Raw genomic sequence first — 17,755 nt, 5'->3', positions numbered from 1 at the left:
CTCACTCACTCACTCACTCACTCACTCACTCACACTCACTCTCTCTCTCTCTCTCTCTCTCTCTCTCTGTGTGTCTGTCTCTCTCTCTCTCTCTTCCTCCCTCCCTCGCCCTATGTATCATGTATGTGAATAACGTACCCTCGGCTCGTATTAGTGCAGAGGAGTCGACCGCTTCATCCACCAGATTGCGCAGCCTCTCGATGTTGTCCGTCCAGTGTTTTTTGAGCAGGTCGAAGTGCTCCAGGGCTGCTGGGTTATTCGGGTTACTGAAGACGACTTTCGCAGCGTGCACCAGTTGTGGCGTCAGATCATTTACCTGGGATTAAAACAAAATAATTTATGCAAAGTCTACCTGGGATGAAAACAAAAAAAATTATGCTAAGTCCATAACATTTTAAACATGTTTTTTTGGGGGGAAAAAAATGCTTTTTGCACATGAAATAATCAAACAGTGGCAAATAAGAAGGTGTAACTGTTAAAGTGAATGAATGTAATCAACTGTGAAATGAGTTCTGTTTAGTACATTGCTGTTATTGTTATGGTTTGTATTGCAATAATGTAATAAAATAATAATGTAATAAATAAAGGGAATTATCAAATGGGTTTATAACATGGATTTTAAGGATAGATTATTTGTAAAAATAATAATGCAATAAATGTGGAGAAAACTTGAGGTATTGATATAAAAGTGTCAAATAAACCTAGTGAAAATTATACATTGCTCAAATTAAGACAAGAGCAAAAGGAAAATATGTCCAGACCAAAACAGCGAAGGTAAAAGGACATTACAGTCACATGACCGGAAATTGAGGGAGCACACAGTAGAAGTAGAATTTGGGACCAGACTACTAGCTGTAGTGAGGGAGTGCACTTGTTTCAGGACAGATGATGTTGAAAAGGAAACAGATTTTTTAAAGTGTAAATTAGGTGTAATTATCCCTTTTTTTCAAAAAATGCACAGGCAATTGCCAAGTTAAAAAATAAAAAATATTACACAAGATATTCTTTTAATATATGAAATACCACACGCAGAACCTCACATACCACAGACTGAAATATACCAGTCATGGAGTTCTGGTTGGAATGAAAAACAAAGTATCCATCGGTGGATTTTGCTCCATTACTGAAACAAATTTAACATTAAATTTTCCAGTCCGGCCAGCCAGCCAGCCAACCGACCTGTGCAGAGTTGGAGAATATGGCCTGTACAGTCTTCTTGTTGCGACAACCTCCGGCCGTTGCCACTAGATTTGCTGTGTCAGCCACGTTGGCAGCATGGGCGGCAAAATTCCTGCACTTCTCAGTGAAGTTCGCCTCCCGACCAGGAGTGCCTGAGAATGGAAAGAAAACTGTTAAGCCAAGTGTTCAGTGTGTTTCAAAGTCGGAGCTCACTTATTGAAAGTAGGCAGCCATTTTGAGCATCTTTCTAACCAGTGCAAGTAATCTGTAATATAATCTGTATGTGTAATGTACGTGGCATTACATTACTCACGACTAACTTACAATACAAATTTGAGATGATTCTATACACATGACTTTTTTTTACTTATTTACAAATCATTCCAACTTTAAATGTAGCCAACAACATATACTGCACAATACAACTTGTTAACAGCCAGAGAATAAGTTCTGTATATGTATATATAATCTTTTTATTTCTGTTGTGCTACAATCCAATTAAGGTTCAAGCACGCTGTCCTGGGCACATACCTCAGCTATCTGGGATGTCTGTCCAGGACAGTGAGTCAGGGGTTAGTGAGAGAGATGAGGGTGTAGTGGTCTTACATCTACCCACTGAGTTGTTAAAACTCGCTCTGGGTGGGAGGTGGTACCGGGCTGCGAACCCTGTACCTACCAGTCTTATGTCCGATGGCTTAATCACGATGCCACCAACACCAGTTATGTAATTAATGATATTCTAAACCCTGTACCTACCAAGGGGGACAACTGCTGCTTCACTCAACTGCTTCAAAGGTGTTGAAACATCTAGGAAGTCATCTGCCACCTGAAACATTTAAAATACAACAATAACAGGTCAGTTTTATCGCGTTTCATCCATTAGTTTTATCACATTTCAAAACAATCATGTTTCAAGAGAGTGATAAACCACAAGTTGTAAATACTGATACTGTAATTTCTAAGTTTGCCATTTTTCAGAAGAGAAATTTCTGGCACACATCCCATATCATTAAAATTGTAAGTTCCACATAAAACAATTGCCTGGTACAGATAATACACCTCCCTCCAAACACATTCTTCCGGCATCGAAATAAGCATTGTGTCTGGTAACCTATTTACAGGTTACTACAAAATATAGCCTGGTAATCTATAGGTTACCACAAATATATAAAAGTTAGAATTGAATTCCTGTTATCGGTATGACTAACGAAATCTGGAAGTAAATTTATCTTAAACGCGGATTGCCGAAATTGCTTTGCAATTGCACAAGTGCACACAAACATCGGTGCCATTTCGTACGAGAAAACGAAACGCGGAAGTAAATTCATCTAGTGGACGCAGCTTAAATGCAGAATGACTATTACTGCTTGCAATTGCACATCGATGCAATTCTTTACCAGAAAATGAAACGCGGAAGTCCGGAATGCATTGCCTGGTTTACATTTGGAAACGAAACTACCGTTGTTCTTACATGTGGTAACCTCCCGAACAACCGTTCTTGACTATTTCGATGCCCGATTCTTTAATGGGTTTTTTTAACACACACTAGAGAATTCTCCTCTCATTTAGGTGAATAGAAAAGTGACTCAAGACAACAGAGATGGCCACTGTGATGTATTTTCGTTGAGCTGCATTTTCGTTGAGGACAAAATTTATTGCTACCTAACATATTCAAAACCCAAACGACTAGGTACAAGAACAGGACATTTTATTCACAGGAATCCTATGAGAATCCACTTTTGTCATGGATTTTTAACCGTGCTCTACATGACTGGTTCAGTCTGATTTTGATGCTAGTAATTATTTATGCATGTTAATTATTATCTCAACTTGGAAATTACATTTTAGAATAAATGTTACCAAAATATTAAGAGGCTAGACTAGAATCTTATTTCTGAAGAATGATGTTACACAAAAATAAATGGATCCCTGTGATTTCGTTTTAGGAATATTACCACAATCAGATTCATATTTGAAATTGAGCCACGTGGGGGGGTTTTAATTAGAGACAGTTGAACTCTTTCACCCCTTAATTTTACTTCCATGATATGTGGTTGCTTGGTTACAAGTGCTTCACAGGAGAAAGATTTTTTTAATAGAAAAACACCCAAACACCTACCTCCGAAAATCAATAAAAATCCACTCACCTGGCTGACTAGAGCCTCTTCAATCTTCATCTTAAGAGCATCAATCTTTTCTGAGAGGTGACGAGCAACGGCCTTCGCTTGAGGTGTGTTACCCTGAAAGAGAAGTTATTAAATATGAAAATACAGTCTAACTATGTTCTCTCAAACACAGAAGGCACTGAACCAACAAGCTCAGGACAAACCTAGCAGTTTGATGCCATGGTATCATTTCTCAAACTTGAAATATCAGTAGCTTTTGAGATTACAGCGTTCGTGACAGTGGAAAGTCAAATACTAATAACTGATTTTTAACCACAGTTAATTTGAATATTCTAATGGTGACACTTAAATGATTACAATACGAGACATTTCAACACAGAACACCACCAATATTACAAAACATGATTATGATACAAAAAACATTACATTACAAACATGATGAGGTAACTTGTGACGAAAAAATGTCAACAATGGATTTCATGGAATAAGAACATGTATTAAAAATATGACTGAATTATACAGGGTGAACATGAGGCTATTTGATTATTATTGTGAAGTTATTACAATAAAACATCAAAAGTAACTGTAAAAAAAGGAATTACAACTTTCAGATGTCAGTAAACATTAGTAAATTAACTACTGTGCATCAAAATGTTTACAAATACACTGTCATCTACTATCATTAGTGTATGAACACCAAATGACAAACAAGAATTCTGTTTAAAAAATGTCTTGTCTACCATAAACACAATCGATGTGGCTACATCTCAATGCATGTTAAAATATGCACCTAAACTATATATCCAGTTTCACTAATGCAGGGTTTAAGAGTTTGGAAGAAACTCAAAACTTTAATATTCAGCTAAACGCAAAAGTTGATGCCATTACCGCCACAAAAGTAATACCTTTATCCCACATTTTAACTTCATTGTAACTGACTGATTTTTTTTTAAATGTTCATCGTACACATTTTAATTTTAATTGACATTTTAGAATTGCCGAGCAATCTGTAAAGGGTACATTGTGAATCGTGATGTAATACTGGACAAAATGTTTCTAAACAACAAATATAAAGTAAAAGTAGTTGTCCACCGAGTTCAAAATATTTAAACTGCTCATTTATGTGGCTGAATAATTACTTAGATATTTGTGTTCAACCTTTGTACTTTGTATGTACTGTTATGAAACACTGCAGAAAAACTCTTGAGATTGTACTTTAAAACACATCGATACAAATAGTCTAGAAGGGAAAACAAAAATACTGTGACCTAAGCAATACTACATACTATTATGCTATAACTAGTACATAAATCATATCACTAGGCTAACAACATTTACAGTTAAATCTTTCTACACTGTCTTGTACACAATAAAAATCCAACTAAGACATTTTAGTAAATACAAAGATTATTGTAAAATTATGAATCAAAATGGTAAGAATGGGGGACAGCATGCTTGATGGGGAAAACTAGTTCAATGAAAAACAATTAAAAAACTTTGACATAGTCCAGTTAAAGACGGCATAAACTCTTTAAAATTTTGCAGCACATACTTTTAGTTATTTGTTCTAGATATTTGTAGAAATTATTCATTCACATGAACAGAGAATGCCAAGAAAGGGAAGCACTATTATCATATAACAACAACCAAGACATATTAGTATTATTTTGAGGTTTAGTTCTTCAGTAATGTCAGCCACTGGTCAACAAATGTTTCAAAGCTTGTAATGGATTGATCATGCAGCAATGCAAGTGAATGTTGATGACTTATGAAGCTGAGAAATGGAAATGATCAACACATAAAGCAGAAAGATTTCAGATGAATCGTTCTCTCTTAGAATGTAACCATTCTTGTAATGCGTTAAATGACAAATGATGCCATACCCAGTCAACATGTGATACCGACTCTTCCTATAATGTAAAGCAACATTATTATGATGGGCTACTTGGTCATTATTGGGATGGATGGATGGATGGATGGATGGATGGATGGATGGATGGATGGATGGATGGATGAGATGGATGGATGGATGAGATGGATGGAATGGGATGAGATGGAATGGATGGAATGGGATGAGATGGATGGAATGGGATGAGATGGATGGATGGATGGATGGATGGATGGATGGATGGATGGATGGATGGATGGATGGATGGATGGATGGATGAGTTAATGAATGATGAACATTTAACAACACTTCAGTATGAGCTGGATCAAAATTAAAATATTAAGTATTAGTATTACTCAGCAGTACATGTCGATGGAAAGTACCACTATTAGCAACTGAAAAAAGGTTTGTGTTTGACAAATATAGGTACAGCTAGGAACACATGACACAACTATAGTCAACAAGCAACTGCATCTATTGATGTGACCCGGTGAGGAATATTTCTTAAAATTAATAAGTTTAACAACATAGCCCTTGAAATTCATGACAACATTCAGCAGTACAGCTGTAAAAAGCTATTGCAAACTTTTTCTGCAATGGCCTTTCATTATTGGCTATTCACTGTTACTTTTTCTTCTTTTTTTAAATCATTTTTTTAAATATTCTATACATTATCGTCAAGATTTTCTCAGTAAAAATTTTATGCTTTGGTTATAGGGTTTTAAAAAAGTTTACCTTTTTGTTTACAGTATAAACCAAAGTTATATTTATAAATGTATGTCTGCTTTTTAAATGCATAGCTGAAAGTAAATGAAACCAAACAAATCCCTCCAACATGAAAGTGTCCAATCCTAATTAATATGAATATTTCTTTTAGTTATTTAACATCTGCTACATGATTAGTCACCCACCTTAGAGGTAGGTATCCCATGTTTCTAGTTTAGGACTCTTGTTTTTATTTCTCGTTCAAAATTATTTAATTTTCAAGTCCTAATTACACAATTTACAGTATTTATTATTAGAGACGAGTCAAAATTGTGTCCAATTTTCTTTACATTTTTTGGCTTATTGCACACAAATTATTTATTTGGCATTATTTAAAATTCCAGAATTTTTTTTTTTTTTTTTACTTTAATTATTTTTTATTGTAATTTGCAATTACCTTTTTTTAATATACTCCCCCCCCCCCCCCCCCCCCCAACAAATCTTGTTTTGGGTACAATGCCTGGCCTGAGTTGGATGCTGTATCCGCAACAAGTGTGCTTGAACATTTATTTGATATAAGCACGTTAATTCCCGACATTTTACCTGACAGTCTCTTGGTGGGTATACATACATGTACATACACACATGATGAGCCAATGCTGACATCTAACTACCACCTTGTAATCTTGGTGATATACTTAACTCCAAAAGAAACGCGAAAATTTTAAAATATTAAAAAACCCACATTTGAATAAACTATGTACAAATCGATTAAGTTGACCAATAGCCATCTTGTCAGCGTATCCAATTCCACATAACGCATGAAAAAAACGAGTACAGTGTTACGTCACGCACGTGCTGAAATTGACGACCAAAATCGATCTGGAATGCAAAACGGGTGGATCATGAAAGATGCGAATTGCACATGAAACACTACCAGGCCTGGGTATAAAAGAAACGCCAGACAGCAATGTTCAACTCATTTTACGAGTAGCGATACAACGATGCCACGACTTAACGCTGATTCCAGACATAGAGCTTTGGGGAATTTGGAGGCCGGAATGGATGCCAGGCAGGTTGCACGTGCTTTCGGTGTCCATGTCTCGACAATCTACCGTCTCATAGACCGATTTCTACAGAACAACAACGTCGTCGACCGTCCACGTAGCGGCCGTCCCAGAGTGACGTCACAGCGCCAGGACCGTTACATCGTCCGAACTCACATGCGTGATCGGTTCGTACCAGCCACCACAACAGCCCGGCAGACAGTGGGAACCCACAACCGCCCCGTTTCCTACACCACGGTACGACGTCGTCTGATCGCCATCCATCTGAACTGTCATCGACCGTACATTGGACAACATCTCACACAGCGACACCGCCTTGCACGACACAATTGGGCTGTTCTGCATCGACAGTGGCGGAACCGACAGTGGCAGAACATCGTCTTCTCCGACGAAAGCCGCTACTGCTTAGATAGGGCCGACGGTCGTATGAGGGTGTGGAGGCGTCGAGGTGAGCGCTTCACAGATGCGTGTGTTATGGAGAGGGACCGTTGGGGAGGGCCTTCCGTCATGCTGTGGGGTGCCATATCCTGGGGACGTCGTGTACAACCTGTCATCTTCGACAACAACGGCCGAGGACGCGGCAGGGGCATCACAGCACAGCGCTACATCGACGAAGTGCTCACGCCTGTGGTGGTGCCTTTTTTCGCGGGTCACCGTCAGATGGTTTACCAGCATGACAACGCCAGGCCACACACAGCACGGGCCACCCAGGCATTCCTGGCACAGCACAACATCATCACAATGGACTGGCCAGCTTTAAGCCCGGATCTGAACCCCATCGAGCACTTGTGGGACGAGGTTCAGCGCATGATGAACCAACGCCCTGCTCCCGTGGTGACACAGCAGCAGCTCCGCCAGGCCGTCGTGGACACCTACAACAACGTGCCCAGGGCCTTCATCAGGAACCTCTTCCTCTCCATGGGTAGGAGGTGTGCGGCGGTCATGGCCAGCAATGGCGGACAAACCCGCTATTAGTGGACATGTTTGAGTGGCATGTGACGCCATTGAAGAAGCGCCATGGCCTTGACATTTCAAATGACAATGCGACCTCGATTTTTAACATGTCAATAACATGAAATCTCATCTTTACGAATTGTTTAAGTTTTTCATAGAAACGATTATTTTAAGAACTTTGGGACGTATTTCAATGAGTGCACTCAAAACCTCCAATCTACGTATTCGCGTTTCTTTTGGAGTTAAGTATATATTAAAGATAAAAATAAAATAAACTTTGTTTTATTTAACGAGGCCACTAGAGCACATTGATTTTTTTATCTTATCATCGGCTATTGGACGTCAAACATATGGTCATTCTGATACTGTTTTTAAGAGGAAACCCACTGTCACCATATAGGCTACTCTTTTATGACAGGCAGCAAGGGATCTTTTATTTGCGCTTCCCACAGGCAGGATAACACAAACCATAGCCTTTGTTGAACCAGTTATGGATCACTGGTCAGTGCAAGTGGTTTACACCTACCCATTGAGCCTTGCGGAACACTCACTCAGGGTTTGGAGTCGGTATCTGGATTAAAAATCCCATGCCTCGACTGGGATTTGAACCTAGTACCTACCAGCCTGTAGACCAATGGCCTAACCACGACGCCACCGATGCTGGTCATATTAAAGATAAAGTTTGTTTTGTTTAATGACACCACTAAAGCAAATTGATTTATTAATCACCGACTATTGGAAACATTGGGTAATTCTCACATTTAAACGTCTGTTATTTATTAATCACCGGCTATTGGAAATATTGGGTAATTCTGACATTTAAACATTGTCTGTTATTTCCTTTACCTTCACTGGGGTATGAACAAAAAATAATCCACAAATGGTGTAAATCGGTGAAGCCGTTCACGCATAAATATGCGGACGATATTTTTTTGTTCATACCCAGGTGAATATAAAAGAAAAAAGACAATCCTTACAATTAAATTAAAAACATACTTTATTAATAATAATGCTAAAAGGTCATATGTTATTTTGAATTTTTTTGTTTGTTCTTAAACAATAACATTCAATAAGACAAAGTACACATATAAAATGACATCATCTGACGACATAATGTTTACGTTCATCGAGAAACAAACAAACCTGCATTGCTATGGCTTGACTAATGAGATGACGTTATAGTGTAATGAATATAACGCTAATATAATTATATAGTCTAGAGAAAACCTGTTACATTTTTTCATTAGTAGCAACGAATCTTATTATATGCATTTTTCCACAGACAGGACAGCATATACCACAGCCTTTATACCAATGTGATATACCAGTTGTGGTGAACTGGTTAGGATTGTAAAAATAAATCTGTCAGATAACGGATCTACTTAAGTGATTCAATTCTATGATGCAAGCACCTCACTGACTGAGCTAGGTCACGGCCATATATAAAGTGTTGATATTAAACCTATATATAAACTATATCTGCTTAACACCCTGTGATCATGATGATATAATACTGTAGACGTTAACACTGTTTATAGACTATATACACACCTGTCCTCGCTTGCAGAGATCTGCCAGCTGATTGGTCTGAATTTCCGTCTCATCACACAGACGAAGCAGTTCCTGCCTGGCCGGGCCCTGACAGTTTTGTGCCACCCGGCGACCCTCGGCAACCACCATACGAGTTGCCGTCTCGCCTAAAAAACAAACAAGATGGTCAAATCACAAACTGTTACAGAACTTTTAGAATTTGTACAATCTCATACTTAAAAACAGAAAGCTTATGACCTTAGGGACAACCATAATTTTTTTTTTTTAAACATTCAAAATAGGTCTAAGTAAATCGAAACAAAAATGCTTTTAGAATTTGAATAAAAATGCTTTTAGAATTTGATTAATCTACATCAATTAATGTGGTTAATGCACAGCCCTGTGACAATTCATAAATTCAACAGTGTGCCTTGAATTCCATGTAATTTATTTATTTATTTATTTGTATTAAATAATAACTAAATTGTAATGCATTATTAGGTAGCCTAAAACTAAACTAAACTGGACAAATCAATATAAAAAAATTTTAATTAGTACATTACAATACAATATGAAAAAAAGAATAATCATTGCAGGAAGACAGACTGATTTATGTATGTAAGTACAGTCCCGTGTCCTCATTATAACATGAACCATAACCACTATAGGACACAGACTGATTTATGTATGTAAGTACAGTCCTGTGTCCTCATTATAACATGAACCATAACCACTATAGGACACATACTGATTTATACAGTGTTAATTTATACCAAGCCCCTTGTCGTCATTATAACATGAAACATAACCACTATAGGACACATACTGATTTATACAGTGTTAATTTATACCAAGCCCCGTGTCCTCATTATAACATGAAACATAACCACTATAGGACACAGACTGATTTATACAGTGTTAATTTATACCAAGCCCCTTGTCGTCTAGTCCTGGGTTGGCCAGCCACTGCCGCGCCTGTTCCACCTTTCCCTCCACGGTGGGTGCAGGTTTGCGAATTCCACTACGTTCCGTGTTCATGATGGCGTTCTGGGTCATGGTCTTCAACTCGCGCAGTTTGCCTTGAATCTCACGCGCCAACGACATGGCCTGAGGGCTGTTACCCTGGGAAACAATATACAGGCGTATATTAAACAACATTCGTTTAGTATTTTTTTGTAATTTATTTTAAATTAATCAGTTTGAATAACATTAGTTTTTGTGTTTATTAATATTACCAATACCGTAATGATATATTTTAGGCCCATTTTGACCATTTCTTTATCAAATTAATTTTACCAGGATAAAAAAACTTAAATAAATAGTTGCATTTCTTTTACAGGTTTTGTTGTTGGGTTTTTTTGCAAAATTTAAAAGAGATAAGTTGGAAGATGAATTACAATGATGGATATATATTAAGCCTCTGATGTTTGAAGCCTCCTACAGAATGTTAGAGAATAAAGGAAGATGCTTATTGAACACATGACTGTAAATGTGTGCAAATACTGTAGACAATCTTTACTGATGTTTGTGTAATTTTAACATGGCCTAGTACAAACCTTGTACTCACATTTTGGTAAAAACTGAGATATGATTTTCCAAATTATTTGGTTGTGCCCATATTTCATTTCTATAAATTATTGCAAACTAACTACACTTAGTTTAATTTAGCAGACATTTTCATCATCACAAAATCAACATCAACCCAAAAATAGCATATTCATAAATGAAAAAACTAAATTTCTTAAAATAACTAACGAGACATTTGTAAACAAGAAATCTTGTTGTGACATTATATCAGTCTTTTACTATTTCTACTTTTTCTAAAAACAAATAAAATCAAGTTACTAGGTTTCGCCAATGGATGTCGAAATGAATCCCGAAGTCAATAAATACCACACTACTAATTGTTCTAAAATTTGTTTTGTTTAATGACACCACTAGAACACATTGATTATTAATCATCGGCTACTGGATGTCAAACATTTGGTAATTTTGACATATAGTCTAAGAGAGGAAACCCCACCATCTCACAGATATGATAGCACATACCATGGCCTTTGATGTACCAGTTGTGCACTGGCTAGAATGAGAAATAGCCCAATGCGCCCACTGACAGGGCTCAATATCAAACCCACCGTGCATCAAACAGACGCTTTACCACTGGGCTACATCCCACCCCTAATTGTTGTTCTAGTGACTCCTATTATCACACCTAACTACACAATGTCAGTGATACCTTTCCCTGGGCTCGGAGTCCCATTATCACACCTAACTACACAATGTCAGTGATACCTTTCCCTGGGCTCGGAATCCCATTATCACACCTAACTACACAATGTCGGTGATACCTTTCCCTGGGCTCGGAGTACCATTATCACACTTAACTACACAATGTCAGTGATACCTTTCCCTGGGCTCGCAGTCCCATTATCACACCTAACTACACAATGTCAGTGATACCTTTCCCTGGGCTCGGAATCCCATTATCACACCTAACTACACAATGTCGGTGATACCTTTCCCTGGGCTCGGAGTACCATTATCACACTTAACTACACAATGTCAGTGATACCTTTCCCTGGGCTCGCAGTCCCATTATCACACCTAACTACACAATGTCAGTGATACCTTTCCCTGGGCTTGAAGTCCCATTATCACACTTAACTACACAATATCAGTGATACCTTTCCCTGGGCTCGGAGTACCATTATCACACCTAACTACACAATGTCAGTGATACCTTTCCCTGGGTTCGAAGTCCCATTATCACACGTAACTATACAATGTCAGTGATACCTTTCCCTGGGCTCGGAGTCCCATTATCACACCTAACTACACAATGTCAGTGATACCTTTCCCTGGGCTCACAGTCCCATTATCACACCTAACTACACAATGTCAGTGATACCTTTCCCTGGGCTTGAAGTCCCATTATCACACCTAACTACACAATGTCAGTGATACCTTTCCCTGGGCTCGGAGTACCATTAGCACACCTAACTACACAATGTCAGTGATACCTTTCCCTGGGATCGAAGTTCCGACAGAGCGTTCACCATTGACTCAACATCTCCCACTTTCTTCAGGATAGCGTCTCTCTCCCCCGGATTGGAACACCTCTCACCAATCTTCTTAGCATCCTCTATCACCTGCCGCAACGCTTTGTCACCTGAAGGCAAAACAACATTTTAAAAATCAGTAAATATCAGCAAGATGTATGAAATAAGGGATGAACGGCTCATAACAAACTATTAAGTGTTGAATAGCAAAATATTTTCATTATAATATAGAAATTCACAAATGTACTTCAAAAATGGGATAAGAAAATGTTTTATTTAATGACGCACTCAACACATTTTACTTTACAGTTATATGGCATCAGACATATGGTTAAGGACCACACAGATATTGAGAGAGGAAACCCACTGTCGCCACTTCATGGGCTAGCAGCAAGGGATCTCTTATATGCACCATCCCACAGACTGTATAGTACATACCACGACCTTTGATATACAGTTGTGGTGCACAGGCTGGAACGAGCAATAGCCCAATGGGCCCACCGACAGGGACCGATCCCACACGGACCGCATCAAGCGGGCGCTTTACCACTGGGCTACATACTGCCCCCTCAAAAATGGGATAAAGGCACTTGTTTGTAACTTTTAGTTTGACTTCAAGATACAAATATCCTGGATTAAAATTAGATGCATCTTAATGTCATAAAACTAGTAAACTGAATTTTTAATTGCTTTATCTTCATATACTGGTCGTCAAGAAAGTTTTATCCCACAGATTTTTTTTATTATTAACAACTTTTAAACCTTAATGGTTTTTAATGGCCACAGGGCACAGAACTGTAAAAGTGTTTCTTATGAAATTAGAAATCCATTGGTCTGCTTTCAATACTGAACTAATTACCTGCACTTCCTATCAAAGCAGACGTGTCGGCTAGCCAGTCCTGGGCTTGCTGCATTTTGCCTTCCATGGTGTTCTGAAAAACAAACACAACGTGTCAATGGTTTAAGATTTTCTCTGCTTCCAGGGGAAAATTTATTGTTTAGGTCATTAAGAATTTAATAGTAGCTTTTCACTGAAATTGTTTTCACAATGGAGGTGAGGTATATGGGGCAAACGTTTTATTTAATATTTGTAGGTCATTAGAAATACTACTTACCGGGGACAGGCCATTATTGCTGAGATTATGTTCCTAACAATTTTTTTTTTTTTTTTCCCTTTCTTCCCCTCTCCTCCTACCCCCACTGAAAAAAAACCTAGTCAAATTTATTATCATACATCTTAATGGATGTGAAAATAAGTAAGAATTGATTATTTACATATAAGGCATTTTAATATTAATCCATCGAAGGGCATAGCTGTTACCAATTCCAGTATTGACCTGTATACATATTAATTTTTTAATAAATAAATGACACAGGCATGACCGTAGACCACCCTAGCTTATACATGGTTTTGACCAGTTCGGACAAATCCACTAGCCCTTGGCCCCGGTTAATGAAACTTTGGTCTGAGCTAGTGGAAATTATCTACTGTATTACTATAATACATAGGACACTAATGAAGACTTTTGTGAGAGATAGGGACTTTGTCAAAACAAATTTGAACACTGTTTTACCCCACATTGCTTGCACATCATTTACTAACACAAATCTCAAACCTGGCATTTCTTCATCACTAACACAACCTCACAAACCTGGCATTTCTTCATGACAGTGAGGTCATCAGCGTCCCACTCCTCCTCGTCGTACACCGTCAGCTGCAGCACGCGGATGATCTCGTGGATCTCGTCCGACATCTTGCGCACAATGTAGTCACGGTTGCTCTGCGCGTCGACGATGGCCTGGCCGCCGGCCTGCTTGGCAGTGATGTAGATCTTGACGCCACTGATCAGCACCGGCGTGTAGTTCTTCACCTGCTCCAGCGACCGGATCAGCATGTCGCGGTGCACCTGGTGGGTCAGCTCCTTCTCGCGGTTGTCCACCTCCTTCGTCATCTTTGTTAGGACAGGGCTCAAATTCTGAAAGGAAATTCAACGGATTATATTACCTCCTGCATTATCTGCATTAGGACATGGCTCAAATTCTGAAAGGAAAATAGGATTGATTATATTACACACGACCTTCATCATCTTCGTTGGAACAGGGCTCAAATTCTGAAATAAAATACGACCGATTATATTGTACTCATCTTGCATGAATTTGTTTTTTTAAATGGATTTAAATTCTTAAAGAAAATACAGAGTTATATAACACACCTCCTTCGTCAAAATAAGTAAATATTCAATTCTTTATGAAAAAATTGTAAATGTTTTGTTGGGAGTTTATTTTATCTTACACTCATATTTTAAATGGCAATAATTCAGGAAAATTATATATAGATATGTCCTATGGTAGCAGTATACAGTTAGCTCCCTTGTGTACCCAGGCACACAAAGAGTTCACTTCTTGGTTTTGTACAGATCCATGTTTAAAGGCTACATGTAATTGTTTGGAACAGTAAGTAAATTCTTAAGCTTAGTGATAGCCAAGTAGGTACTTTTAAAAATGGAGATTGGTTTGTCACCAGCAGTACAAACAGTTTAGCTGTAATGAAAAGTAAAGTTTGTTTTATTTAACGACGCCACTAGAGCACATTGATTTTTTATCTTATCATCAGCTATTGGACGTCAAACATATGGTCATTCTGACACTGTTTTTTAGAGGAAACCCGCTGTCGCCACATACATGTAGGCTACTCTTTTACGACAGGCTTTTATTTGCGCTTCCCACAGACAGGATAGCACAAACCATGGCCTTTGTTGAACCAGTTATGGATCACTGGTTAGTGCAAGTGGTTTACACCTACCCACTGAGCCTTGCAGAGCACTCACTCAGGGTTTGGAGTCGGTATTTGAATTAAAAATCCCAATCCTCGACTGGGATCCGAACCCAGTACCTACCAGCCTGTAGACCGATGGTCTAATCACGACGCCACTGAGGCGGTTCTAGCTGTAATGAGGCTTGGTATTCATACACCTGGTTTTCCTTGTGACAAAAGTGGGGCACAATCATTTTGGGTAATTTTCAAACAAGCTGATTTTGTGAAAAATTGCATAGCTAAACCTTTATTCAAATGAGGGTTTTTGTAAGGTTTCCATAAATATATGTGTGATATCCGCCAACTCCCACTTGGGTGTGGTTTGTATGGATATGAACATTGTCACAAATGCACCCAAAAATCATGCAGTTTGGACACCTTATGATGAAAGTAACACAAATAATTAACTGAAAATACTTAACATAAGTCCTCTTTATAATTATGACCCTTTTTATAATTTCCTTGAGACTAAAAATACCTGTATCTTTCTTTATTTTTAAACCATAGGTGGGCATTTAGGATGCATGCGAGGTTTGATGGTCCTGTATGCATCTGTATGCAAGATATGTTCCGGACAAGTATTTTACTGTTTTGCGCAGTAGACCGTGAAAAGTAGGTCACAGTGACCTAGTTATAGTAGGTGATACACCACCATCCCACGTTGTTTCTACATGTGAGGTTTGATGGTCCTGTATGCAAGATATAGTACGCAGTAAACCATGAAAAGTAGGTCACAGTGACCTAGTAATAGTACGCGACACACCCGCCATCCTAAGTGGATCCTATATGTGAGGTTTGATGGTCCTGTATGGATCTATATGCAAGATAAGATCCGGACAAGAATTTACTGTTATGTGCAGTAGACCGTGAAAAGTAGGTCACAGTGATCTAGTAATAGTACATGACACACCGCCATCCGAAGTTGTTCCTACATGTGAGGTTTGATGGTCCTGTATAGATCTGTATGCAAGATATGGTCCAGAGAAGAAAACATTGACAGACGGATAGACGGACAACACCATACCATAATACGACCCATCATAGATGGGTGTATAAAAATGGGTAAATCGTCACGAAAGTCAAACTTGATTTTGAGCAGAACATGATATGGCTAAACACACATTTCAGCTCAATACCTCAAGGCATTGTGAAAAAAACATCCGTAAAACTATATGTGGTTCAGACTGACAGACGTACAGAGATAGACGGACAGAGATGAAACCTATAGTCCTGTTCGGATGGACCGGTAGGGGACTAATAAAATGCTGATTCATGATATTTCATACACATTTTTTTTTTTTAATGGAAACTATTTTCACAAATCCTGCATGTGTTTTTATTTCTCACCTTTACAAACGTTACAAGATCCTCCATCCTATCTACAACTTCAGTTATTGCCAAGTACTCAAGAACATTCTTACAAACACGAATAATCTTTCTCACTTCAGATTCATCAAATGCTAAAAGTAATGCAGACGTGCCCTGTAAAATACCTGGAAAACAAAACATTAATGAAACCTTCATTATAATTGCATCAAATTAATAGTGTATCTATGAGTACATCAGTATGACACATGTGAGTAATAATTTCTTTATTATCAATATTATTATTAAATTTTGTTTTATGAATATCATGGCCTAAGGGCTATTTGAAAATGTTTCAACCACAACTAGGAGGAGATGACGAAATGACGTCATATTTCACACGCACAGTTTGGGCTAGGACTGGGGAAGCAACATCATGTTATAAATGACGTTGCTTCCCAATTACACTTGTTATTACACGTGTGTGCTTCGTAAGATTATTATTAACCCGGTTGTGTTGAACCACATGGATAATAAAACCACGTACAATACTACAAACAAATATTGTAAAATATTCCACAAGACTGCATCCATTTTGTGTAGAGGATTCAAAAAGAATCTATGTCATCAATTTAAAGTGAATATTACCAGGAAACATTTTCTTTTTAAACATTTTATTAGCAACAGTTGCTATGCAAATTGATTATCAACTAGTATTTAATGTGTTAGAATTGTGTTGTGATTTGTGAAGCTTACAGTGATTCGTAATGCGATACTGAAAAAAATGTTCTATGATTACATTCTAACGACTACAGACTGTAACATTCCAAAAAGGTAGCAAATCTGATCCACGCGGTCCATAACATAATATCATTAAAACACAATCTTAGCCTGGGATTACTGCATGTGAACATTGTTGTTAGGGAAGGAAGGGATCTATCCCAAGGGGTTTGTGAGACTATTTTAATGACGTGCATTGAGACACTGGGAAATGTTGTCAAAGCTTACTGTATGTAAAAAAAAAAAATAATAATAATAAAAAAAAAAAGTGGCGAAAAATAGGAGCACTGTGTCACAGATTAACAAACTTATGAGGGCTCTGTGAAAAAGAAAAAATGACTTAAAAA

The 17,755-nt window shown here is 38.0% G+C and overlaps 1 protein-coding gene across 10 annotated transcripts in view; it reads right to left on the bottom strand.

Annotated features, from left to right (window-relative positions):
* LOC121381142 (vinculin-like) overlaps positions 1-17,755 on the bottom strand; it is an 84,863-nt gene that overhangs the window by 39,855 nt on the left and 27,253 nt on the right. For all 10 annotated transcript variants that reach the window (XM_041510293.1, XM_041510294.1, XM_041510295.1 and 7 more), the window contains 10 exons: positions 16,671-16,816; positions 14,161-14,484; positions 13,368-13,440; positions 12,470-12,618; positions 10,379-10,571; positions 9,471-9,616; positions 3,327-3,419; positions 1,936-2,005; positions 1,180-1,331; positions 139-316 (listed from right to left, as the gene is read on the bottom strand). In XM_041510293.1, the coding sequence (XP_041366227.1) occupies positions 139-316; positions 1,180-1,331; positions 1,936-2,005; positions 3,327-3,419; positions 9,471-9,616; positions 10,379-10,571; positions 12,470-12,618; positions 13,368-13,440; positions 14,161-14,484; positions 16,671-16,816 (1,524 nt within the window). The remainder of the gene's footprint in view (positions 1-138; positions 317-1,179; positions 1,332-1,935; positions 2,006-3,326; positions 3,420-9,470; positions 9,617-10,378; positions 10,572-12,469; positions 12,619-13,367; positions 13,441-14,160; positions 14,485-16,670; positions 16,817-17,755) is intronic.

The sequence above is a fragment of the Gigantopelta aegis genome, chromosome 9 (assembly GCF_016097555.1).
Source record: "Gigantopelta aegis isolate Gae_Host chromosome 9, Gae_host_genome, whole genome shotgun sequence".
Classification (NCBI taxonomy): Eukaryota; Metazoa; Mollusca; class Gastropoda; order Neomphalida; family Peltospiridae; genus Gigantopelta; species Gigantopelta aegis.
Note: the sequence above shows the minus strand (reverse complement) of the source record. Positions and strands in the feature narration are given on the sequence as shown.